This window comes from Aristolochia californica, unplaced genomic scaffold (assembly GCF_029961685.1).
Source record: "Aristolochia californica isolate CCGP_79_NKW_82.1479 unplaced genomic scaffold, dmAriCali1.0.hap1 SCAF_1, whole genome shotgun sequence".
NCBI classification, from domain to species: domain Eukaryota; kingdom Viridiplantae; phylum Streptophyta; class Magnoliopsida; order Piperales; family Aristolochiaceae; genus Aristolochia; species Aristolochia californica.
The window spans coordinates 2,384,314-2,409,093 of NW_027181770.1; the positions used below are offsets into that span (position 1 = coordinate 2,384,314).

The following is a 24,780-nucleotide window of genomic DNA, read 5'->3' on the forward strand; positions in this document are numbered from 1 at the left end:
TCACGTAAATCCTTAATTACTTATAAATTGTGTCAACAATTTCTAACCTATAAATAAAATTCCTCAACCATCAAAACATGTTACAAACTCTGCATATGTGGTAGAAGTAGCAATCAAAAATTGTTTTGCACTTTTCCAATAAATTATCCCTCCAGCGAATAAAAAAACATATCTCGATGCCAATTTTCTCGAGTCAAGTCAGCCAGCAAAATCAGTGTATGAATATCCAATCACCTGCAGATGATTAGATCACTTATATATAAGTTTGTAGTCTTTTGTCCCCTGAAAGTATCACATAACTTTCTTTGCAGCTCTCTAATGGTCCAAACCTAAGTTAATTTGATATCGATCCAACATTCCAACTACGGAAATGTAAGAAATATTTTTCATTTATTCCCTCTCCAAATCATTTATAGGACCTTGTTCCAAACTTAACTTGTCACCTTTAACAATAGGTGCAATCCTTGATGAACAATTTTGCATATGAAAAATCTCTAAAATTTTATTGATATTAATTATACTACAAAATATTTTTAGAATACATAAATTTTATATTTTATATTATATTAAATCGAAGGTAATGAAATCTATAAGATTTTTTAACCAGAAATTAATGTTTTAAAAATATTTTTAAAATTACATGAAGAACTTAAATCAATAATGAATAAAAATGGGAGAAAATAGGTGTGGTAATGTGAAGTGGTGATGTGGGGCGTTGATGACATGTTATGTACATGTCTTATGATGTCTTTGATGTGTACGGTGACATAGCATTAATTCCTTCGATTATTAATGTGGTATGATGGCTTAGCACCATAGAAATGTTTAAAATTGATGTGTCATCTTATATTATACACATGTGCAGTTGATCAATCAAAGCTTTAATGTGGCATAATGGCTTAGCACCATAGAAATGTTTAAAGTTGATGTGTCATCTTATATTATACACATGTGCAATTGATCAAATCAAAGCTTTAATGTGGCATAATGACTTAGCACCATAGAAATGTTTAAAGTTGATGTGTCATCTTATATTATACACATGTGCAGTTGATCAATCAAAGCTGGGTAATTTCTAGTTTAAGTTTGGAAATTGGTTATTTTTGTTAATTTTTGCTTTAAAATGAGTAATTTAGTCAAATTCACAATTAACAATCAGTTGCATCACTTTCACTATTGACAACTTCTCCCCTTTGGCAAACTTGGCTGAAAAAACATGCAGTTAAGATTTCGCTGAGAAGGTGACTGCATTTACAAAAAGTGTTTTTCAAATTATATATTATTTTTACCCGCTTCTGGCCATTGCATCTACACTACGATAGACATATCATCGGTCTTCGTTAGTGCCCCCTGTTAGAGCATAGTTCAATTTTAATTATGCATAAATTCATAAATTAAGCGGAAACTTAGGAACGTACTCCAATCATAGCAGTCAGATTCCCAGATAATTTTGAATCGCTCGTCTAGTCTATTCAAGGTTTGATTGATAGAGATCACAAACAACTTTTATAGACCAGATATCCTTTTAACCAAAAACACACCGTAAAAAAATCACGTGCAACTTCTCAAATCTCTTTCCCATCAAATGAGGAGAAGTTGTAACTGATGGGCAGTTTCAACTGTCCACCATCCTCTACTTCCTACATCTAAGCAATAGGTGGTAGACCTTTTGTCAACGGATCAACAATCATTAATCTAGTGATTATGTGTTCCACATCCACTTTGTTTGCTTTGACATATTCTCGAATACCTAAGAACTTAATGTCAATATGTTTACTACGACTTCCGCTCTTTTTGTTTTTGTCTAAAACCATTGTTGCGAAATTATCACATAAATCCTTAATTACTTATAAATTGTGTCAACAATTTCTAACCTATAAATAAAATTTCTCAACCATCAGAACATGTTACAAATTCTACATATGTGGTAGAAGTAGCAATAAAAAATTGTTTTGCACTTTTCCAAGAAATTATCCCTCCAGCGAATAAAAAGACATATCTTGATGTCAACTTTCTCGAGTCAAGGTAGCCAGCAAAATCAGTGTATGAATATCCAATCACCTACAGATGATTAGATCACCTATATATAAGTTTATAGTCTTTTGTCCCCTGAAAGTATCACATAACTTTCTTTGCAGCCCTCTAATGGTCCAAGCCTAGGTTACTTTGATATCAATCCAAATCATTTATTCCCTCTCCAAATCATTTATAAGACCTTGTTCCAAACTTAACTTGTCACCTTTAACAATAGGTGCAACCCTTGATGAATAATTTTGCATACGAAATATCTCTAAAATTTTATTGATATAGGTTTCTTGAGACAATCCTAAAGTCCCTCAGGATTTGTCTCTCTTAAGATTTATGCATATGACATAAGAACTTTCACCCATATCTTTTATATCAAATTGCATCGAGAAAAATCGTTTAACCTTGTGAAGTAAACTTATATCACTTGAGGCAATTAGAATGTCATCTATATATAGGATGAAGAAAATGATTTTACTCCATCTAACCTTATGGTATATACATTGATTCATGATATTTTTCGTGAAACCAAAGGAAGAAATAACATCAAACAATTTTAAAATACCACCGATAAGAGACTTGTTTTAGCCCATACAAAGATTTCTTAAGCTTACAAACCAAATTATCATTCTCCTATGAAATGAAACTTCCAGGTTATTTGATGTAAACCTCTTCTTCTAGGTTTCCATTGAGGAATTCCATTTTGACATCCATTTGGTGTAACTCCATATCATAATGAACTACTAATGTCATGGTTATCTAAAATGAATCATTCTTTGAAATAAGAGAGAATGTTTCATGATAATCAATTTCTTCTTGTTGAGTGAATAATTTAGCTATAAGTTATGCCTTATGTTTTTCAATATTGCCTAAAGAGTCTATTTTGATTTTGAAAACTCGCTTACAGCTAATGGTCTTCCCCCTCTTTAGGCAATGCAACAATATCCCAAACTTGGTTATTAGCCGTGAAATCCAATTCTTCCTACATGGCATTATACCAAAATGTGGATTTATGTCCACTTATAGCCTGTAAAAAATAAATAAGATCATCTTCAATACCAATGTATTTGTTAGATTTTTGAAAGTACACAACATAATCTAAAGAAATTGCCGGTTTCTTAACTCTTGAACATTGTCTTAATGTTACTTCAACATTTTCAGGTTGAGAATGCTGAGTAACTGGATCTATGGGATTATTCTCATGATGAGAGGTGATGCTTATCCTAAATGACAACTAATCTATGTGAAGACATGAGAGTTGGTTGAGAACTCGTATACTCCTCAAAAACTAAGTTACGAAGTTGGTTACTCCCACTAATCTCATCATTCTTAAGAAACCTTGCATTCTTAGATTCGACAATTCTCATCGAACGAGATGGACAAAAAAATTTGTATCGTTTAGACTTTTTTGTATAGCCAATAAAATGTTCAATGACTATTCTAGTGTCTAACTTTGTCTCATGTGGATTGTAAATCCGAGCAGCCCAAAACATATACATGCTTTAAACTAGGTTTCCAACATTTCCATAACTTAAACGACATTTTATGAACTACCCTGTTTAGAACCCTATTGAGTATATAGGTTACAGTTTGGAGATTCACTCCACAAAAACAATGGCAGATCGGAGTTACTAATCGTACTTCTCACCATGTCCATTAATGTTCGATTTAATCTTTCAGTTACACCATTTTGAGACGGTGAGTCAGACATTGTGTATTGTGTCACAACACGTTGTTCTTAAAGAAACCTTACAATATGACCTAGCAATTGTACCCTTTCAATATACCTATCATAATATTCACCACCTCTATATAACTTCACGATTTTGATTTTTTTGCCTAATTGTTTTTCTACTTCTGCTTTATAGGCCTTAAAAGCATCTATTGATTCACTTTTATCATAAAAAAATAGAGATACATATATCGTGTATTTCTTAAGATTAATACATACATCATAATGACCAGAAATATCGGTGTATATTATTTCTAAAACATCAAAAGTCCTCTCACACTTTTCTTGTACTTGTTGGTTTGAACGTGTCCAACACTCCGGTGTCCTCGTTATTCTAACATCTCATATCAGATTACATGTAATTGATGCATGTATGAAACTGATAAGAGCACCGTGATGTTGTGTCGGTTGATAAATTTCTCTTCCTGTCATACGTGACATTGCAATATTATACGAAAGGAAGATTAGAGCATGAATTGACTAATCAGAAGTGATAAATTAAATTATGTTTCAGCAGGTGTGTACAAGCAGTAAAAGCAAATTTCATTAATGGCAGCTGATGCGATGAATACGGACAGAGGAAAACAGTGGCTGCTGTATTGAAACGTGAAATACAAATACTTCCTTCGTATGCGCTGCTCACGAGTTGTTTTCTCGCAACTTGTAATATTCATTACAGAGAACGTTTCGGAGTGTGGAGCAACTTTATCAATCTGAAAGATCCGTGAACGATTTTGGTTTAATTAACTCTGTTGCAAACTACTGAGCATATTCTTGTATCATGAGAATTACAGTTTTGAAATCGAAAAAACCCGTGAATCTATGCTCAGAAAAACTGGTCGTTGTTAGAACGACCATGTTCATTGCCTATCTCGAATAACCAATCTTCATGGTATAAAAAGCTTAACATCGAAATAAACAAAGTGGGTTATGATATAGCCAGACAATTCTTGTCCTCGTTTGAACTTTCAAAACGAATAACATAAAGCAAACAGTGGGCACAAGCAGAGGCTAGCTTTTTATTTTTTGATTCAAGTAAATCCTTCCTTTCTTCAACCCAGACTCCACACTGATAAAAACTCTCGGGACTATATGAAGAGATTATCTTATTTTTCATTCGGTTTAGGAGATAAGATTTATCTCTGTTTTGAATTGTATTTATTCCGTTGGGTCGGCTTAGGAAATCTTGATTGTATTTATCCATTCAGATTTAAGACGAATGGACGTAAATCTATATAAACTTTGTGCAGTTTGAGATTTGATTTTAATGAATTAAAAATTGATTTATTTTTATTCTTAAGAATTAACAAGAACAAGAGTTCTTATAAATTTGATTTCATTTCATGCTACAATTGTTTGTTATCCTATGTATTTATGTTACTATTATTTTGAGATTGATCTTACTTTTATTAATTTTAATGATAAAATTTTACAAATTAAAATATTTTAAAAACATTAAAGTAAATGATATTCTTGTAAATAAAATAATATTTTTAAGAAATAAAAATTTGGGTGCATCCAAAGACGGGAGTCTAATTAATTGTTTTACATTCGTGATTTTTCAAAGGGAATGACTATATTACCCTTTTTTTTTAAACAATAACATGAATAACTAACTTTTTAACTTAATATCACAAATACCCAACTTTTACGGGTCAACAACATATGTGTACAATCAAAGGTGACACGTAAGTTTTGACCACTTACGTGGTGCCACGTCAGCACCTGAAGAACTTAACGACATGGCACCTGCCACATCAGTATAAAGCCACGACATCATCCATGTAAGATGCCACATCATCAAACACCATGCGAGCTTACCTTTTTTCTCCCAGTTTGTTTTCATGATTGATTTTAGTTATTTTGTAATTAAAAATTATTTTAATTTTTTTACATGTTTCATTTCATTACCTTCAACTTAATATAAGAAAAATATAAATTTTGATTATCAATTAATCACTTATTTTAATGTAATTAGTACATTACATTAACATTTTAAGATATTATTTCATTTAATACAATATTTTGTGAAAAAATAATTTAGTTTGTAAAATTATTATTTATTGGTACATATTTTACTACCTTCTTTTTTAATTTTTTTTATAAAATTTGTATATTTTTTAATTAAAGTTTTTATTTTAAAATTTTACATTAGTATTTAAAAATCTAATTTATTAGTTCACATTTTATTACCTTATATTTACAATAATAAAATATAAAATAAGTATATCAATTAATAAAAAAATCTTCTTCTAATACGTTTAAGACATTTTTATCGATTTAAGATATTTTCTAATTTTAAAAATAATTAGTAAATATTTTTTAGTTTTCATTTTTTTTTCAAAAAGCTTATGTGGCACATGATGAAGTGTCATGATAACATGGCATACAACATGGATAATGACAAGGCTATTCGATGATGTGGCTTTATAATGACATGGCAAGTGACATGTCGTTAGGGTCCACATAAGTTGTCAAAGCTTATGTGTCACCTTTGACTGTACACATGTGCAGTTGACTTATCAAAGTCGGGTATTTGTGTTATTATTTAAAAACTTGGGTAATATAGTAAAATTCCCTTTTTCAAATGTGGACTACAATGTTTTATCATTTAGGTGATAGAACCTACTGCACTTCAGTAGCACTTGTTAAATATTGAATTGAACCACGTCTTTACAATTGAGTAAGGGTGATATTTATATAATTTAGAATAAAGAAGATAAATTTTACATGATAATATAAATATAACATAGGATATACTTGTTAGAGGGGCCAATCTTGTTTCGTAGCAATTGAAACTATGAACTTGGCACTGGCTATGTAAGGAGATTTGTTTCAAGGGTTCCTTGAAGCAAAAGAAAGGGAAGAGTAGCGGCACTGGTAGCAGTTGGGGTGGATGAAATTGCATCGTCCGGTGAAGAGATGTAGAAGTGCAACGGCACAATTAGCAGCTGAGGTAGATGAAATCGAAGAGAACACATCGTCTGGTGAAGAGCGACTAGGTGGATGGAATCGCACTGTCCGATGAAGAGACGTGGAAGAGTGGCGGCATTGGTAGCAGATGAGGTGGATGGAATCGAAGAGAACACATCATCTATGAAGAAGTTTTTTTTTCTCAATATCGGCGAAGAGCGAGACGGACGAAATCAAGAGTGAATTATCTGGGTGGTTCAACTTGGGAGGGTGTGCCACAGGTGAAGAGGCAATTGAAGTGGAAAAAAATTAGGAGAACGATAGATGAAGAGGGATCGATCTGCTCTCATACCATGTTAGACATTAAAATGAACCACACCTTTACAATTGAGTAAGTGTGGTATTTATATAATTTAGAATAGAGAAAATAAGTTTTACTTGATAAGATAAATGAGGACTACACATGTGTAGTTGACCTGTCAAAGTTAGGTATTTGTGATATTAATTTGAAAATTTGGTTATTTGTGCTATAATTTTAAAAAAAATTGGCAATAAAAAAAATCCATTTTTCAAATGAGGACTAAATGTTCTATCATTTAGGTGATAGACCGTACTACTGTTTGCACTTCAGTAGCATTAACTCGATTATTGATTTCTTCTACCATTTTAATGGGTAGAAAACAAGTCCTGCTAGTTTCAAATAATCATGTTGAGGTTACCTATTAAAATAAGGGTGCACTCTATTTTATTGCCAATTGAATTTGGTTGCCCCCGCCCCCACCCCTCACACATTACTGAAGGAACAGTAGGCTTGTTCTCTTAAGGCTGTGGGATTCGATTAATGGCTCCAGCGACTAGTTTCTTCAAGAGGATTACAGTTTGTTAATCACTACGGACGACCATATATGTATATATCTGAACTCAATCCCGGAAATGGCTCTTTAGCCTCGGATCAGAAGAAATGCGGCTTCTGGGAGATGAATCTCTGGTGCTTGTTCGAGTTAAGAGTTTTTTTTTGGGAATTTTACCAAAATACCGACTAAAAATAACTTATTTATAATAATAACGAAGACCACAAAATATTTACAAAACTACCGAACTTTGACCGGTCCACTGTATATGTGGACAGTCAAAGGTGACATGTAAGCTTTGACGGTTTATGTGTCGCTCCATCATCGGAGCGATGCTGTAGATGAACACATAGGCTGTCACGTTATTATTATTGACACATCATCTGCCACATCATTACATGATAAAATTTTGAATAAATTTAAAAAAAATAAAAAATCAAATACACTTTTTATTACCTTATATCTAAAATAAAATATTATTTTAAAAAATTAATAAAAAATTAAAAAATTAACTTTTACTTATTTAACACCATTTAATAACAATTAAAATATTTATTAATTAAAAAAAATTATCGTTACACTTTTTATTTCTTCATATTTTAAAAAATAAAATAAAATAAGTAAATTAATTAGATTTAAAATATTTATAAATTAAAAAATATAAAAACATTATTTTAGAGTTTAAAAATATAATTTATTTGTATATTTTTATCACCTTATTTACGAAATAATAATATTTAAAATTTTTAAATATTTATAAATAGAAAAAATCCTACTCTAACCCATTTATTATGAATTTTAAATAATTATAAATTTAAAAAATCTTACTCTTAAGTCTTACCCATATATTATCAATTTAAAATATTTAAAATTTTAAAAAAATATACAAAAAAACTATTTTAGAGTTTAAAAATATAATTTATTTGTATATTTTTATCACCTTATTTACAAAATAATAATATTTATAAATTTAAAATATTTATAAATAAAAATAATCTAACTCTTACCCATTTACTATGGATTTAAAATATTTATAAATAATTTTTTTTAAGTCTTACCCTTATATTATCTATTTAAAATATTTATAAATAGAAAAAAAATTACTCTTAAGTCTTACCCATATATTATCCATTTAAAATATTTATAAATTAAAAAATATATACAAAAAAGTTGTTTTAGTGTTTAAAAATATATTTTATTTGTATACTTTTTATTACCTTATTTAAAAAATAATAAATTATTAAAAAAATATTATTTATTTAAAAATCTTACAAAATTTTACAATAATTTTAATTTGGCAAAATTTTCATTAACATAAAATCAGATATTAAACAGTAAATCACAAAAAAATCAATACAGTAATTAAACACCTAAATTCAAATCAACATTATAATTAAATACAATAATTCGATTCAATTAACAAAAATCCTAAAAAATCACCCCCCTAATTTTCGAGGGAAGGGGCGAGGGACGAACAAAGGGGAACAGATAGGATGAACAAAGGAGAGATAAAAGGCTGAGACGAAGAGAGAGTGGTTGAGAGGGGGCGTCGAGGGCGAGGCCGAGAGGCGGCACGGGCGAGGCCGAGAGGCGGCACGAGCGAGGCCGAGAGGCGGCACGGGCAAGGCCGAGGCAGAGCAGCGGTAGGAGGCAAGCGGTGGCAGTAGGGGGAGGTGAGCGGCGGCAGGGGCGAGGCCGAGGCAGAGCAGCGGCAGCAGGCGAGCGGCGGCGGTAGCAGGGGAGGGGAGCAGCAACAGGGGAGCGACGAGAGGAGAGCAGCCGAGACGAGAGGAGAGGAGAAAATCGTGGAAGAGATTAGAATTAAAAACATATGTGAGGGCTGACGTGGCGGGTGCTTACGTGGCCCAGATGACAGGGAAAAAAGAAAATAATTTATATTGACGTGGTAAATTACGTGGCAGATGATCTGTCAAAATTAATGACGTGGCAGCCTATGTGTTCATCTACAGCATCACTCCGATGATGGAGCGACACGTAAGCAGTCAAAGCTTACGTGTCACCTTTGACTGTCTACATATACAGTGGACCGGTCAAAGTTCGGTAGTTTTGTAAATATTTTGTGGTCTTCGTTATTATTATAAATAAGTTATTTTTGATCGATATTTTGGTAAAATTTTTTTTTTTTTTCAATATTAATGAAGAATAGGATTAGCGGGTGTACCGCAAAAGGGTGTCAAATCTATTCCTGATGATTATTGACGATGATCATACGACAAGTTCTATCACATCTTACACCGTAGGATTTCCTCACGAGCTCGAGTCAACAAGTAGGATTTGATTTTCTTTTTTGAATCTCCTGCAATAAGAGTCAACAACACTACAAGTAGGATTTGATTTTCTTTTTATGCACCGAAAACACAACAAAAGCACAACTCGGAAGTGTAATACATGTTCGGTTGTGTGAGCATTTATTCAGTTCTATTCCCATCTCCAGACTTCAGGCTGTCGTTGCATGGCAGCAACAACTGCTGTCCAGATCGACGAGTCAAAATGAGTAAATGCTCACTCCATTTTTGAATTGCTTTGGCAGTTGAGTTGGAAATTTAAAGCTTTTAAAGTGCTGACCTCGCTGTTCATCGATCAATTATTTTGTTTCAGTATGTGGGGGGATCCACCTACTTCCCTGCCGCACCATTTAAACCAGCATCCAGCAATCAAGACAAAGAAGAGTTGGGACGATCAAATGGAGATAAAATTTAAGAGTTGAGGAACGAAAAAGTCCTGAAGTCTCCAAAGTGATTTACCAGGTCTCAGCATATTCATTCGTTGAGTGACAACCTAGGAGAAACCTTTTAACAATAATCATGGACCACTGCTCTTCTGGTCCAGACCTGAAGATCAAGAGTTTTTGAGTCTGAAACGATACCATCCTTGTTTATGTTGTAAGAGTTAGATTGGGATTTGCTGAAGCTAAATGAGTTTGCGGTGGACTAACAGCAGTGCCTCTTTCCAGAGAAGAACTGATTTACTGTTTCTCGCTCTCATGAATATCATCAGTTCAAGGTTGAGTTGATTGGGGCCATGGAGAAAGACCGAATATTTTCTTTTTTACTGTTTTTATTAAAGCTTGATAAAATCCCAAGGCCTCTTATTTACTCTTATATAAATGCACCTGCAACATATCAACTACCCACAACCGCGTCATCTCTATTAGAGTACTGACTAGTATTTACTCACTACCTCTCTCTCACATGAATATTTGGATGTTCATAATGCTATATAAATTCCTATTCACCTCCATTCCTCACTGAAGTGTGCCTCTGTCTCAGCGTCTCTTTGCTTGTGTTCATTCTCATGTTTGCAGCCATGGAGAGGGGAAGGAGTAAGAGTACGAAGTCGGTATGGTTTTTCTTGGTAGCTCTGCTGTCTCAAAATATGGTGATTCCGGTCATGTGTAGAAGCCTGGAAGGAGTCGAAGACCAGAAGAACTACTACGGACATGATCCCCATACCCCAAAAGGCAAGAGCTCTCTCTTTCTCGTCCTAGTCGCTGCACTTACTTTCTGGTTCATTTTGCGATATTGCTAACAAATTGTATCATTGGATGGATTCAGGTTCTCCTAAGACTCCTTCTCATGGAACACCGAGTCCATCACATGGATCAGGTGGTGGTGGTAAGGCTTGCACACCGTCAACACCATCGACCCCATCTACTCCTTCAGGTGGGGGAGGATACTACCATTCTCCTCCGTCCACCTCGACACCGGTCACTGTTCCTCCTCCGGGCACTACTACACCAACAACGCCCTCCACTCCAGCAACACCTTCTTCACCACCTTTCGTTCCGGATCCCAACAACTTTCCTCCTTTCTTCACCGGCACTTGCGAGTGAGTATCGTCTACTTTCGTTTGTTTCAACGATTTGGACCTTGCCATCCTGATCTGTCGCATCGTCTTAGCTAGTTAGCTTACTCGCCTTCTTAAATGCGTGCAGTTACTGGAGGACTCACCCCAAACTGATCTGGGGACTCTGTGGCTTCTGGGGAACAGTAGGGTCCATATTCGGGGTAGCTGCTACTCCTGCTTTCAGATCAGGACTCAGTTTGACAGACGCATTGGCCAACTCAAGGAACGATGGGTTCGGTTCCCTATTCCGAGAAGGCACGGCCTCCTTGCTCAATTCCATGGTGAACAAGAAATTTCCTTTCACCACCCAGCAAGTGAAGGACAACTTCTCGGCGGCCATGATGTCGGATAAAGCTGCAGCTTCTCAGGCCAAGCTCTTCAAGCAGGCTAACGAAGGGAAGCTCAAGCCTAGGGCATGAAGCTAACCTAGTTATAAGATGATTTGAACTTCTGTCGGCGTTTTTGCCACTTTTTGAGATGATTCCAGTCGTTGTAGCGTGGTTGGTTAACATATCTAGTAATGTGTGCAGGGTTGAGTACTTGATTAAACAGGGATAAAGTTCCGTCTTCTAGATATGGGCTTCTTTGTTTCCACGAATTTATATCTTGTATTGCATTTATATTCCTGCTATCAATGGGATGCCTCTCTGTTTACTCACGTCGCTCGATCGTGTTGCTACCTGCAAGTGCGCCGTGGTTGCATTTTGCTCAGTCGGCCGACTCGTTTTGGTCTGGGTAGCACTCGAGCTTGCCAGCCATGAGTGTTTAAGCCATTCAAAATTATTCTCCACAGATGTTTTTGATGTCTTCTGGATCTAGTTACTGCGGATTCAAACTGAATCACGCTCAAACCAAGTTTTGTTCAATAAATTAAGTTAACAAGGACTGCATAAAAAAGCTTGAATGCCTGAATGGAGATTGAAGCTAGTGTGGATAACAAGAAAAGAATGAAGCAAATGCATGTCCAACTAGCAATGAAGTAATTCACCATGAAATTGAAATGGAAATCCTCGTGTAGCAAGATAGACTATAGTAGATGAAAGAAAGACTGCAAGAGATCTAACAGTTACAAAATCTCATCGCATATTTTGTTAAAGGCTGATATCTTCTTCTTGTGAAAGAAGTGTGGTAGTAATAAATGTAATGGATATGTTGGGGTTGTGGGACTTCTTGGTAGAAACCAAAATTAACCCTTGAAGAACCATTGGAGGTGGCAAAAGAGTAAAATGCCCCTCAAGAGGCTGGATAAAGACAACTTATACTTGCCTTTGCTTGAAAAGTAAGATTTTTTTTTTAATTAGAAAGAAACTCTCTATAATTGATGTAATTTTTCAATTTCATAGAATCTCTCTTAGATGGATGTAATCTTTTAATTTTCTAGAATCTCTCTTTTATTTATGTGATTAGGGAATCCTAATTGATTAAGGAGTTTCTTAAATAATGTAATAAAAAATTATTAATGGCTGAAGAAAGAATCAGTCAAAAACTTTTTTTCAATTCTCTTGCCTTGCTCTCCTTCTCTTCCTCCTCAAATTCGTCCCCTTCCTTTCTCTCCCTCTCTCTCTCTATCTTCCCCATCTTGCCTCTTGAAGCTCTCTTCCTTCCTTCATGTTCCCCAGGCTGGCTCCTCTTCCCCAAGAATCCCTTGCATACTTCGCTAATCTCACTATTATTTTATCAAACTTCTTCCACCAAAAACATCCTTGAAACATATTTTAACTTCATACCTCCAAAATTCCAGTCTACTCCAAAGCTTTCCTTCTTATAAATTGAAAAACGTAGGACCTGGAAGGTGTTTCTATCACTACTACACCCGAACAGTGTAAGGGCAAATAAGTGGGGTGATATCTGTTTTGGTCTTCTTTATGAGCAAAGACTTCCGCATCAATGGTAATTACATAAAGGAAACTAGTGACTCAATCCCCTAAATTTTCAGATTGGCAGAAAATAATTTTTAGAAACCTCGCCATCTTAGGTGGTCCAATGGTTGTTTATTGTTTTGACAGAAAATAAGAAAAAAATCCAGCAAGAACACCTCTAGAACATAAAAGCAGGACAGAATGAGCTTCCAAGTGATACATACCATCCCAGGTGCATCTTAAAGCAGAAAATTATGATATTCATTCATCGCATCCTTCTCGTGCTTTACTTTGAAAGCTCACTTACGGAAACGAATGATTTGGTAAACTCATGTGGTGTTCAAACTAATCAAATTTGTTCTATTTGCAAGCTAGTCTTCTCATGGTAGGCAAATGCAAGATTCATCTGCTCTTGAATGTGGCCGGTCCACTCACAAAATATATCCTTCTCTTATAGATTCCTTCCGCTATCACTCTTCAAATACTCGTTGTCATCAAGAAATCCCTTCTTCTGAAACAACTCTAACAACATAGCTGACATTTTCCGATCCAAACCTGGAATCCTATCTGAGAAAAATGTATTATAGTTTCAAACTATGTGATTTTGATAAATGCTTATATTTGAAAATATATGATAGGTCTTTCATTATCCTATGTCTTTATGTTGATGATAACTTGATATTTGGAAATGAAAATATCAAAATATTAGAGGTAAAGAAACACCTTGATGATAATTTTGATATGAAAGACCTAGGGTTAGCGAATGTGATATTAAGAATCAGAATAATTAAAAATAATAATGAGATTGCTTTGAGTCAATCTCATTATGTGGAAAAGGTTACGAAACGGTTCAGATATGAGAATTGTAAAGCAGTTAGCACACCATATGATTCTAGTAGAAAATTAAAGAAGAACAGTGAGGATAGTGTTTCATAGTTGAGGTACTCTCAAATTATTGGAAGTATTTATCAAGTTGTACCATACCCGATATTTCCTAAGTTGTAGGAAGACTGAGTAGGTACACCATTAACCCTGATAAAACTCATTGGGATGCTCTTGAAAAAAAATTTAAATATTTGAAAGGTATTGTTAATTACGAAATACACTATTATGGTTTTCCATCTATACTAAAGGGTAAAATGATGTTAATTGGATTTCTGATTCAGATAACACTGAAGTCACTAGTGGGTTTGTATTTATACTATATGATGGGGGTATCACTTAGAAAATTTCCAAGCAAACCTTGACTACTGGATCTACCATGGAGGCTGAAATGGTCGCCTTAGAGTTGGTTGGTGGAGAAGCTGAATGACTTAGGGGTCTATTATCAGACATTCCGATGACAGATAAGCCTATTATACTTATTTTAATTAATTATGATAATTAATTGACTATTATAAAAATTAAAAGTAAAAAATCATAATTCAAAGTCATCTATGCATATTGAGCTTCCATATAAAATTTTGAGGAAACTCATATCCTCGAAAGTTATAACTTTGAGTTTATTAAATCATTGAAAATCATTGAAAATCGTGGTAGATCATTTGACCAAGGGCTTGTATCGAGGTTATTATTGCAAAGTATAGAGATGCAATATACCCTTGGATATATCACTGAAGTAAGTGTGTGACTGTGTGACATCCGTCTAGCAAAGAATTTGGATTTGTTCTCCAAGAGGCACTCACAATAAAAGATACCTATCCATGGCCGTAACATGCTACCCCGATGGAACTCACATGCAGAATTAACACTTAGTTGTTTGATATTCTCAAAGCTTACATATAAAGGCCAAGTTCAAGATTCTTTCACTTAGGACCGGTGTGGGTAGTAAAATTCCAACTAGATGCAGATTCAAGTCCGAGAGAGACACCTGTCATCGAAATCTATAGTATGCTGATTGTTCGAACCTTATCAAATCTAATCCAATTTTGATTTTTAATTTTCAAAAATAGTGGAGAATGTCAGAATTTTTTGAATTATTATTTGTCTGATACGTAAACTTGATAGATAAAAAGTAAGAAATAGTGGGAGCAGGCGAGTGCCGAAGTAAGAAGGGAAAATCGCTGCACAGGTTGCCGCCAGCGGTACCGAGCTACAGAACTAGGCAAAACGTGCCCGTCAAAGCGGTCCAACGTACCGAAATTGGGCGCGCTTAGAGCTAATAAACGGTGCGGATGAAGGCCAAGCGGATGACAAGTCAGAGTCAGACCACCAACCCGATGGGTCGGACACCCTTAGCAGTTAGCTGCGTTAAGATCATTATCAATGAGACATCATTACGGCGATTGAGCGTGAATTGCCTCACTGGGTTATAGACTGTGATATTTAGACGGACGAGTGTCGAGCAACGCGTAAGTTTTATGTGGCTTCTTTATTTGACTACAGTTATCTTGTATACAATATATACATAGCAGACAAGAGTGGCTCGAGATGGCGTCTCGTATGCGCCTCTCTGTAGCCAGTCTTCTCTCCAACACGCTACCACTGAATAGCAGATGGGTTTGGATCGGGACGAGTAGGATGAGGAAGCCAGCTTGCAATTTCAATCATCTGAGCATCACTTTTCGAACATTTTGAGTGCGGCCAACTTGCTAACGACCTTCAAAAGATTCCACTTTCTCGTACTTGAGCATTCATAAGCCAAGCAAGTTGCCCAGTGGACCAAGGCCCCACCATCTTTAATATGGAGATCATTGCTGTGTGCAAGTGCAGGATGGGAGAGCTAAGAGCGATTCTTAAAGTTTTCTGACTTGTAACCATCAGCACATTTGACGCACTAATCCATTTCTGTTGTTTCATTCTTTTCTCTATCTAAATTATTCTTTGCGCCCTGTTAGTACTAACGGAAACAACCTTGAGAGTCCGAGACAGTTTCCAGCGGAGATGACAAAACAAAATTCACCAGAATTCAGAAAATGCCACTTGCTCATTTTCACCGGCGAAGGGCGAGCCCCATTGCATGGCTCTTAATGCAGAAGCGAATGTCAGGACAGCAATTTTTTCTGAAGCCTCCCGTGAAGATTGAGGGATGGACTTACGATGACGCCAACACGTGAATTAAAATAACTGTAGTTGTCACCAGCGTCCAAGACCGAATATTTCGACAAACAGTTCAAGGATTGATATCCCAAATTTTAAATATGAGTCGCCGGTTATACATGGAATTTATATAGTGTCTGATTCCAGAAATCCCATCAACTTTCTTCCCACCTCTTCGAGTGTAATCCAAGAGTTTCAGATAGGTTAGAAGAGGGAGATTGATAAAAATCTTACAAATGTCCAAGTGCAAAATCATCCACCGTCTCGTTTCATCCAGTACTATCATTGACTTAATTAATTGCCGGACAATGACCAGCCAACCATCCCACTTAAACGGTAAATCCTCTGCATCACGACGAGCCCAGATACGGAGCAAGCAGAGAAGTTACTTTCCAATGCCGCTGATAAATCTTGCCCCGACCAGGCGTCCAAAATCAAGTAATCCTGGCTGTGCTATGTGATGCTTTGTGTGAGAGTAACATGGGAGTATGTATAAATAGGTATTGTCACGAGCAAGGGGGGAGGTGGGGGGCCTGCTGGTGGTCTTTTGTCATCGAATCTTGTGACCCTGCATGTGGCCTTTTTGCATGGGCGATGTGCATCGCACGTGGCCTTGATGCATAAAGAGAAGATTCAAAACATAGAAAAAAGCACTTTGAAGAGCTCCTCATCCCTTGACATATTATGCGGGTTTGGCCAAGATGTGTGGAGACACCTCAAATCAATCACATGGAGTACACATCGTTACTAGTACACACTAGTACACACACCACACAATAAATGTAGCATAAGACAACAGCAAGAAAAAATTGAAAAAAGAAAAAAAACTGTTCCCCTCTTACATTCGGGGTACATTTTTAATGTTCAAGTTAGTCACACCCAGCAAAATCACTAGCCTCTTTCGTACTAGTACGTGAACATTCAAACTAAAATCAGATACGCGTCTTGAGTGTAGGTAGGTAACGTACGCGGATATCCACAGACCACAGTAAAAACAAAAAAAGGGTACAAACTGAAGCACATATTATTAATCTTCTGGTATCATCTTTTCTGAAAAGGAAAATCAATGGAATTGAAACGTTATTCGAACGAGTTTGTTGGGATTAAAAAAAGTATCTCAGATTCTTATAACCTGTATCAGTATGAATGAAAAGTGTAAATCAGTCTTCTGAGTCCAGAAAGGGCATCTGCCAAAACTCAAGAGATAAAAGAGGAGGAGAGTCAAATAAAAAAAAAAAACTGTTGGGAATGTAAGCTGTTCTCTCTAACCAAAACAGGGGACTTCAATGATTTTGCCTGCAATAAAAGATGAGAGAGGAGAGAATGAGGCTTTCCAGTCCAAGGCGGGTCCGCCAGAGCCATGCGTTGCTTGCAAGTCAAATGGTGTCCACATATCCGAATCGATGGCCTTAATGTACAAGAGGCCCTATAATGCAAATTCTTTCTCAAGTGTCTTGATCTGACATCTAGAGATTGATCCAAGATGGGCATGTGGGTGGACCCGGATCAAACTTTGTCACTGCGGTGTAGACCGGTAGGGAAAGGAAGTAGAGCAATCACCGGCTTTGCAGTCACCAAGGGTGGGTTTGAACTCCTTCAAATTAGACGCCGCAAGTTTTTAAGTGATTACTAAGAGAGGAAAAACAGAGCCTAGTAGTTTTTCGTAAATAGAAGCCATTTTTTTTACGCCACCTAAATACTGCTTTCCCACATTTCCCTCCAACCATAATGCCTGTCGGTGAGCGCAGAAAATGCCAAGTTTTAGCCGAATGACCAGATAACCTGGCCTAGGGTGTGACTCCCATGAGTGACCAACGTGTTGGGCTTCTCCAGAGTCCAACAAAAGGGTCTGGGTGCTCCGTCCGTTACACTTGATTGTTGCCCAACTGTCATTTTCACTTAAAAAAGACTATTTATCTTTTCACAGGAATTGCGAGATAAGAGATCGTTATCATATACTTCAAGTGAACTGATGAGGTGGCTGAGATGTGACCTCAGCTTTATCACTGCAGTATTAAGCAGTGATGGATGGTTAACTTAACTTTGTAAGGGACGTTATTTGGGAAATCATTTTCAGGATGTGTCGGTGACAGGCCTCGTTACGATTTACAAAAGCATTTGCCGGGTTGTAATTAAATGGAAACCCATGAGCTTTTCTGTCAACCGCCGTTTCTGTAGCTCGCTGAAAATATGTTTGCTTGCGTTGTTCCCGCAGCCTTGAACGCGGCATTCCTTTTTCCCTTTTTTGCGTTTTATTTATCTCCTTTTAATCGAAGTCGATTGAGCATTTTCTAATGTCCCTCTCTGCAAGAGGCTTCTCATTTCCAGATGCTATTGCGATAGGTGTTCTCGCCGTTGCCTCTGAGTTTTCTGCTTGATTGCTTCTCTTCGTTCAGGTGAGTAGGGAAGTTGCCAGGGGCGCGCTGTTTCTTTCTGGTCGTCATTGCTGTGTTCACCTCTGCCAGACCAAACATCGTCAATGAACTGTGCGGCTGTGGAATATTCGATTTTACGGATCAAGGAATCTGCTTAACGAGAAAGCTTGTCTTGCGGGAGCAAAAACCCGATTTCACTGAGCTCGAGTTGGTCCGTTCAGAGCTGGAATTAGCGCCAGTTGTTTGAGAGAACACAAGAATTCCTCTCCGAATCGAGGATTTTTCATATAATGAAAATCTTCTGGAAAAGAAAGAAGCGAAAAATTTTCGCACCGAGATCTGATATTTCAAACAGAGTAGCGGCTCTGTAAGCCAAAAAACTAGGGATTTGGTCCAATTTCTTGAATGAGAAAGGCGCAATTAGGGCCGGCAAATCGCTATTACACGAGCAGGGTGAGGAAACATGCATTTTTACATTTCACCTGGCGGGAGAAGAGTAACCATATCCAGCGGAGGCGGTTGTTTTTGGGAGGTGATGAAGGTGAAGGGCTCCGCTAGACGCTTTTCCTACCGTTCCGTATTATCGACCGTGTTGATAGTGGGGGTTCTTTTGCCCTTTCTTTTCATCAGAGCTGCTTTTCTGACACTGGAAGGCACTACCAATTGCTCCTCCATAGGTATGTTTCTTCTTCGTAGTCACTCCTTTTTCAGTTTCGGCTTTGACCTTCGTTCCTGCCATAATGTAATTCGTTCTTTCTGTGCGGTGGATTATGAAGTGTAGCACTATTCGACTCGGAGAGTCCTTGTACTCCTTGGAGTGTAGATGCTACATGGTTTAACTACAGCTTCGTGCTTTGGGCTTTGTGCAGATTGCATTGGGTGGACACTTGGACCTGGGCTCTTCCGGCGCACCGATCCATCTACTGTAAGTTCATGCTTTTCTGTATATTCTCACTTCTCTCTTTTGTTTTCTACGCACGTACAGTGAGCTCGTCCACCTGTATTTGTGCGGGCCCAATTATATCGTAATGGGCTCGCCGTAAAAATCATCTGATGACTGATAGTATCGATCGAACGGGTAACTTTCTCGCATGGTCCCAAAACCTGGTCGCTCTATAACTTGTTTCAGCGAGAAGGTGGAACTCTCAGCGCAGTTCCCATCGGTCACCAGTTTACCTTCGGCAGAGGATTTGTATGAATTGAGGCTTCTGCTGGAGGGGGGTGTTGATATTTTGATTTCTTACGTACCTTCTTGCGGCGCTAACTATTGAAATCTTTTCTCCACAGAGACTCACGAATGAACTGACGCGGGCTTTACTTGAATCAAGGTCAGAAGCGACCAACGCTCAATCCTTCGACGGCCTCCTAGCGGAAGTTACGTCCAAGAAGAACGACATAAAGGTGTTCATTTCAAAGGCCAAGGCGATGGTATGCTACTATTGGCAGCTTTTCTTTCTTTCTTTTTTTGTCCTATACATAATCTCGCATTTTCCCGTCATCGTCGAAGAAATTGCAAAACGAATTGTTCTTGGTAATTTGATTCCAGTGTTGCACTCCAGAAGCCCTTTCTGTCACATTTTTTTTTTTTTTTGTCTTGATCATCCTGATCGCCTGTTCATATGTCAGTTACTTGCTGTGGTAGGCTCCAAAGACTCTGCCAGTCATGTGAACCCTTTAGACATGTAAGTCCATTTCCTTTTGTGGGTGGACTCTGTTCAGTCTCTCTAGTGCCAGCTCAAAATGTCTCGAGATAAGGCGAATTTTATCGTATTTATTTCACCCTGTTGCTAGCCACTGGACTGGACATGTATAACTTTTCATTTTTCAACGTTTAACTGCCGGCTGCATGAGAAGTTGGGCTGAAGTAAGTTTCATTTTGCAGTTACTAGACATGGAGAGGAAGGTACAACTTGCGAAACGAGAAGGATCGATTTATTTTCACATGGCGTCAATTGGTGTTCCAAAAAGCATGCATTGTCTGAGCTTGAGACTAGCCGAAGAGTACTCCGTAAATTCGCTCGCACGATCGACATTGCCGCCTCCTGAGTTCGTGTCTCGACTCACAGATACTTCCTATTACCACATCACCTTACTCACCGACAATGTTCTGGCGGCCGGAGTTGTGGTGACTTCTTGCATTAGAAACTCGAAGCACCCGGAAAAGTATGTTTTTCACGTCGTTACAGATAAGAAAACATACGCTCCCATGCACGCCTGGTTTGCACTGAATTCTATGCGGCCTGTGGTTGTGGAGGTGAAAGGACTTCATCAGTTTGATTGGCCAATTGGCGTGAACGTTGGAGCAACAAATATGATGAAGGTCCATAGAGCCGCATGGGATCATGACTACCGGAACCGGCATTCTGCAAGAACCACTGATGGTGCACCATACGTGGGAAAACTGGAGAGATTGGAGCCCTTGAGCCCTAGCTCGGTATCTGTTTTGAATCATCTGAAAATCTATCTGCCTGAGGTAACCTTCTTTCTTTTATCCAGCTTTTGAAAGGACGCATTATGTCCCCAACCTTAAGAATACAATCTATAAAGTAAAATTTAGTTAGTTCGAACTTGAGAGATCTTAATGCCCAAGAAAAGTCCATTCGGAATTAGATGATTATAAAGAGTTAAAAGATACTTATTCACCTATTACCGATGAAACTCCAAATAACATGGCTAGTCAATTTGATCTGCTTTCGACTATAACTCCTACTCAAAACTAAATCAGACTCGGATCTTGGTTTGTGAAAAAAAGACAATAGCTCACAACAGTAAGTACACAAACTGTTGTGCGGGAAAAAATTTGTAAAGATTATGGTTCATTTCTGTTTTTACTTTTGTTTCATATACTGTTTTGGTTCAATAATGATTAACCTTTTACTTTTGCTTGGACGTTTTGAAAATCAAAAAATGAATTAATTAACAGTTGTTTCCGGAGCTTGACAAGATAGTCCTTCTAGAAGACGACGTCGTAGTCCAGCACGACTTGTCGCCACTGTGGTCACTAGATCTCAATGGAAAAGTTAATGGTGCAGTTGGCTCGTGGAGGGCAGAAAGCTACGAGGGCGAATATTGCTTGGGGACGACAATGGCTGGTTACTTGAACTTCTCGGACCCTTTGATAAGGTCATCCGAGTTGCAAAAGGACCAGTGCGCGTGGCATTATGGCCTGAACGTCTTCGATCTTCAGGCTTGGAGGAAAACGAATATAACAAACAAGTATCATCAATGGCTTCAACTGGTGAGTCTCTAGTCAATTTTCTTTATGCATTCAATGGGGAGAGACTTGTTACTCGTACCCTGTGACTTCGATTTTATCATATATGATTTTTTACATCTGGTAATCCTAATGGAAGCTCATCGAAGCCAGGTAAAATTTGAAGTATGGAAATCACCTGAGAGACAGGTCCCATTTACCATTCCCATGTCATTGAAAGAGACTATCACCAATGTTAGTATATGGATTAACAACTCCCATCTCACATATTTGTTTGCACTCTAGAGTCTCAAGTATGGGCAAATGCGTGAAGGGGCCCCCGGTATACTCTTCTTTATGACGTTTGGATTCTAGTTCATTTATGTTTTAGAGCCCTTACATGATTCGTAAGCTTCCACATGAGTGGGGGCATGGTCTGGCAGTGTTTCTGTTCATGCGGAATTTTATCATCTTCTTCTGCCAAGTATATGTATTATCCTTTTTTCTTGTTACTAGAAAGTTATTTTCAATTTTTCATGGAAAAGCCGTTGTTTTTTACGAATTATCTGTTGCAGTGATCGCTCACTGTTTATAAAACAGCATCCCTGACACTTAAATTTATTGTGGCAGAATGCCGATTCTGGCTTCACGCTCTGGAGATTGGGATCACTTCCTCCGGCCTTAATCGCATTCACTGATCAAGTTCAGCCTATTGATCCTATGTGGCATGTGCCCGGTTTGGGTAATGGACCTCCTGACATGGACCGGAAAAGGCTGGAAGCCGCTGCAGTCATACACTTCAGTGGGCCGGCCAAACCGTGGCTTCCGATCGGATTTCCAGAGCTGCAAAGCTTATGGAACATACACGTTAACTACACCAACGAATTAATAAGGAGTTGCGGAATAATGGAGTGATGCAACAAGGAGCTCTCTTACAAATACTTTAGTGCAGCAGAGATACGAGGTGAGCAGAGGGAAGAAGGTTCTGGCTTCAGTCTCCGCTCAAGGTAGCTCTGTATATACTTCTTTTTTAACACAAGGTACGCGTTGCCCTCATCATGTACATACACAAGTGCAGAGATGAGCTTAGCAGCAATATTGCATCTTTGTTATAGCCAAAAAAATTTGCCAATGTAATCTTTAGTGCAAGTGTAGTAAAATTGTTGAAGAGTCTTGAGTCCTGTTCGCGATGGTAGAAAAACAAGGACTCGGGCACTGAATAGAGATATTAATTTTTCAGAAAATTTAAAACATAAAAAATTGGGGAAAGCCCAACCTCTCTTGGAAAACAAACCTGAGGTGGATGGACGGGCGAGGAGGCCTAGAGAACTCTTTGGGGAATCTCTTTGAAAAAACAAAACGGTGGAGGCCCCTTCCTTTTTAAGTGTCAGTAGCGAGGAGCTGCAGCTCGCTTAGTCTAGTGGTAGCTCATCCCCCATTCTTTCGTTCTGTTTATATACCATGTACATACCTAAACGAGTTCTCTAGGCCTACTCGCACATTCACTTTCTATTTTTCAACTTAAGGCAGCCGAATGATAGACTTGGGCCTCTTGTTATGTAGTTGAGAACTACATATGACTGTTGTGTTTCATTTCAATTATCATCTTGAGGGTTGGCCACATGCTTTGCTTAGAGACTCGATTTGCTCCAGAAGCAGCTATGGTAGTAGATGTTGCTCTTAATTAAGTTCAGTTGATCTTAAGCTTATGAGCTGCTGGAACTTGGAAGTTGCTGAAACATAAAAAGAAAAGCTAAAGTCTAAATTAGTAGGATGTGTTTGTTCACTTAAACTGAACTGATTTGTATGGAGTGAATGGCTTCTACTAGCTGAAAGAGATCAATCATAGTCACGTATTTCGGAGCCAGAATTTCCAAAGATGGATGGAGATAAGTTTTCATTGTGGGTACAGCCACCATATCAATTGATTACTTTGTCCGTGCGATCGAGTAACCTCTCACGGTCAAAGTGATCTTCGATTTCCTCTTCCATTCGTTATCTGTAAATTTTCTTCGCACTCTTGCTGGGCTCAAACTTACAATCCAGGAGGTTTACTCCTACACTATGCTACTGCTACTGCTACTGCTACTGCATCAGAAAAGAAAGCGATCTTCTTACTTTTCTTGGGGCGGGGATCATTAACCAAGTACCTCTGCAGTTTAGGTTGTGAAAAAGAAACGGGATGGCAGAGCCAACGACTATTAGGAAGACTCTAGGCTGAGTTATCGTCTGACGGTACAGTCACTCAGAAGAAATGGAGATTGGAGACTGAATGTTTCTCCACCCCATCACATCCATGGCATCATGAGAAGAAAAAAAAAAAGACTTGAGCGACGTGAGGAACTGGATGAGGATCTCTTCCTACTTTTCGTTATCACTTTTTGGATAAGAGGATGATAGAAGTTCAAAATCACGACGGAACGGATGCCGGAAGCCGAGGAGAGGACAAACGAAGAGGAGTAGCTGTCAACTTAGGTGGATTGGTGGAGTGAGAAGTTCTCTAACGATCCAGAAGTAGATGACGAAGAACTCAGCCATGTAACAAATCCACCATGTAGGATATTTTTTAGTTTCAACTCTTCTGCACCTAACGCGTTAATGATTATTTTTATTTCATATAATAAACAAAGATTTCGTTTCTCTTAAGGTTTATTACTCCTCCTGCGTTTTTTTACCGTTAATACGAGTAGGGGAATCCATCCAAGCGATGAAAGAGACAAAATCAATTGATTTGTAAGCCTATGCATATTTATTTTAATTATTATAACTCAAATTTAAATATACATGGATTTGCAACTCGCGTCTTGGGTGAGTCGACCTGAGTTTAGTAAGAGCCTAGTTGACTCGGGGGGTAGAACCGCCTCGGCGAATACCCAACACGCCATGGATAAGTCGTGGGTCATAGATTTGCATCGCTGAAAAAACA

The 24,780-nt window shown here is 37.6% G+C and overlaps 2 protein-coding genes across 2 annotated transcripts; both read left to right on the forward strand.

The window, feature by feature from the left end:
- The first annotated feature begins 10,781 nt into the window (after positions 1–10,781).
- LOC137939041 (protodermal factor 1-like) lies at positions 10,782–11,986 on the forward strand. Its single transcript, XM_068784248.1, has 3 exons — positions 10,782–11,002; positions 11,097–11,370; positions 11,477–11,986. Exons 1-3 carry the CDS (start codon positions 10,837–10,839, stop codon positions 11,805–11,807), a joined length of 771 nt encoding a protein of 256 aa, XP_068640349.1. The 5' UTR covers positions 10,782–10,836; the 3' UTR covers positions 11,808–11,986.
- A 6,463-nt stretch (positions 11,987–18,449) lies between these two features.
- Positions 18,450–23,229, forward strand: LOC137955670 (probable galacturonosyltransferase 15). The gene is made up of 6 exons (XM_068802721.1): positions 18,450–19,338; positions 19,531–19,586; positions 19,949–20,089; positions 20,544–21,134; positions 21,585–21,899; positions 22,485–23,229. Exons 1-6 carry the CDS (start codon positions 19,125–19,127, stop codon positions 22,767–22,769), a joined length of 1,602 nt encoding a protein of 533 aa, XP_068658822.1. The 5' UTR covers positions 18,450–19,124; the 3' UTR covers positions 22,770–23,229.
- The last annotated feature ends 1,551 nt before the right edge of the window (positions 23,230–24,780 follow it).

Excerpts from the sequence above, each read along its gene's own strand:
- LOC137955670 (XM_068802721.1), top strand. The coding sequence starts at position 19,125 with ATGCATTTTTACATTTCACCTGGCGGGAGAAGAGTAACCATATCCAGC. Across the intron at positions 19,339-19,530 it reads TACCAATTGCTCCTCCATAG|ATTGCATTGGGTGGACACTT; the intron begins GTATGTTTCTTC and ends GGCTTTGTGCAG. Across the intron at positions 21,900-22,484 it reads ATCATCAATGGCTTCAACTG|AATGCCGATTCTGGCTTCAC; the intron begins GTGAGTCTCTAG and ends TTATTGTGGCAG.
- LOC137939041 (XM_068784248.1), top strand. The coding sequence starts at position 10,837 with ATGTTTGCAGCCATGGAGAGGGGAAGGAGTAAGAGTACGAAGTCGGTA. Across the intron at positions 11,003-11,096 it reads TGATCCCCATACCCCAAAAG|GTTCTCCTAAGACTCCTTCT; the intron begins GCAAGAGCTCTC and ends GGATGGATTCAG. Across the intron at positions 11,371-11,476 it reads TTCTTCACCGGCACTTGCGA|TTACTGGAGGACTCACCCCA; the intron begins GTGAGTATCGTC and ends AAATGCGTGCAG.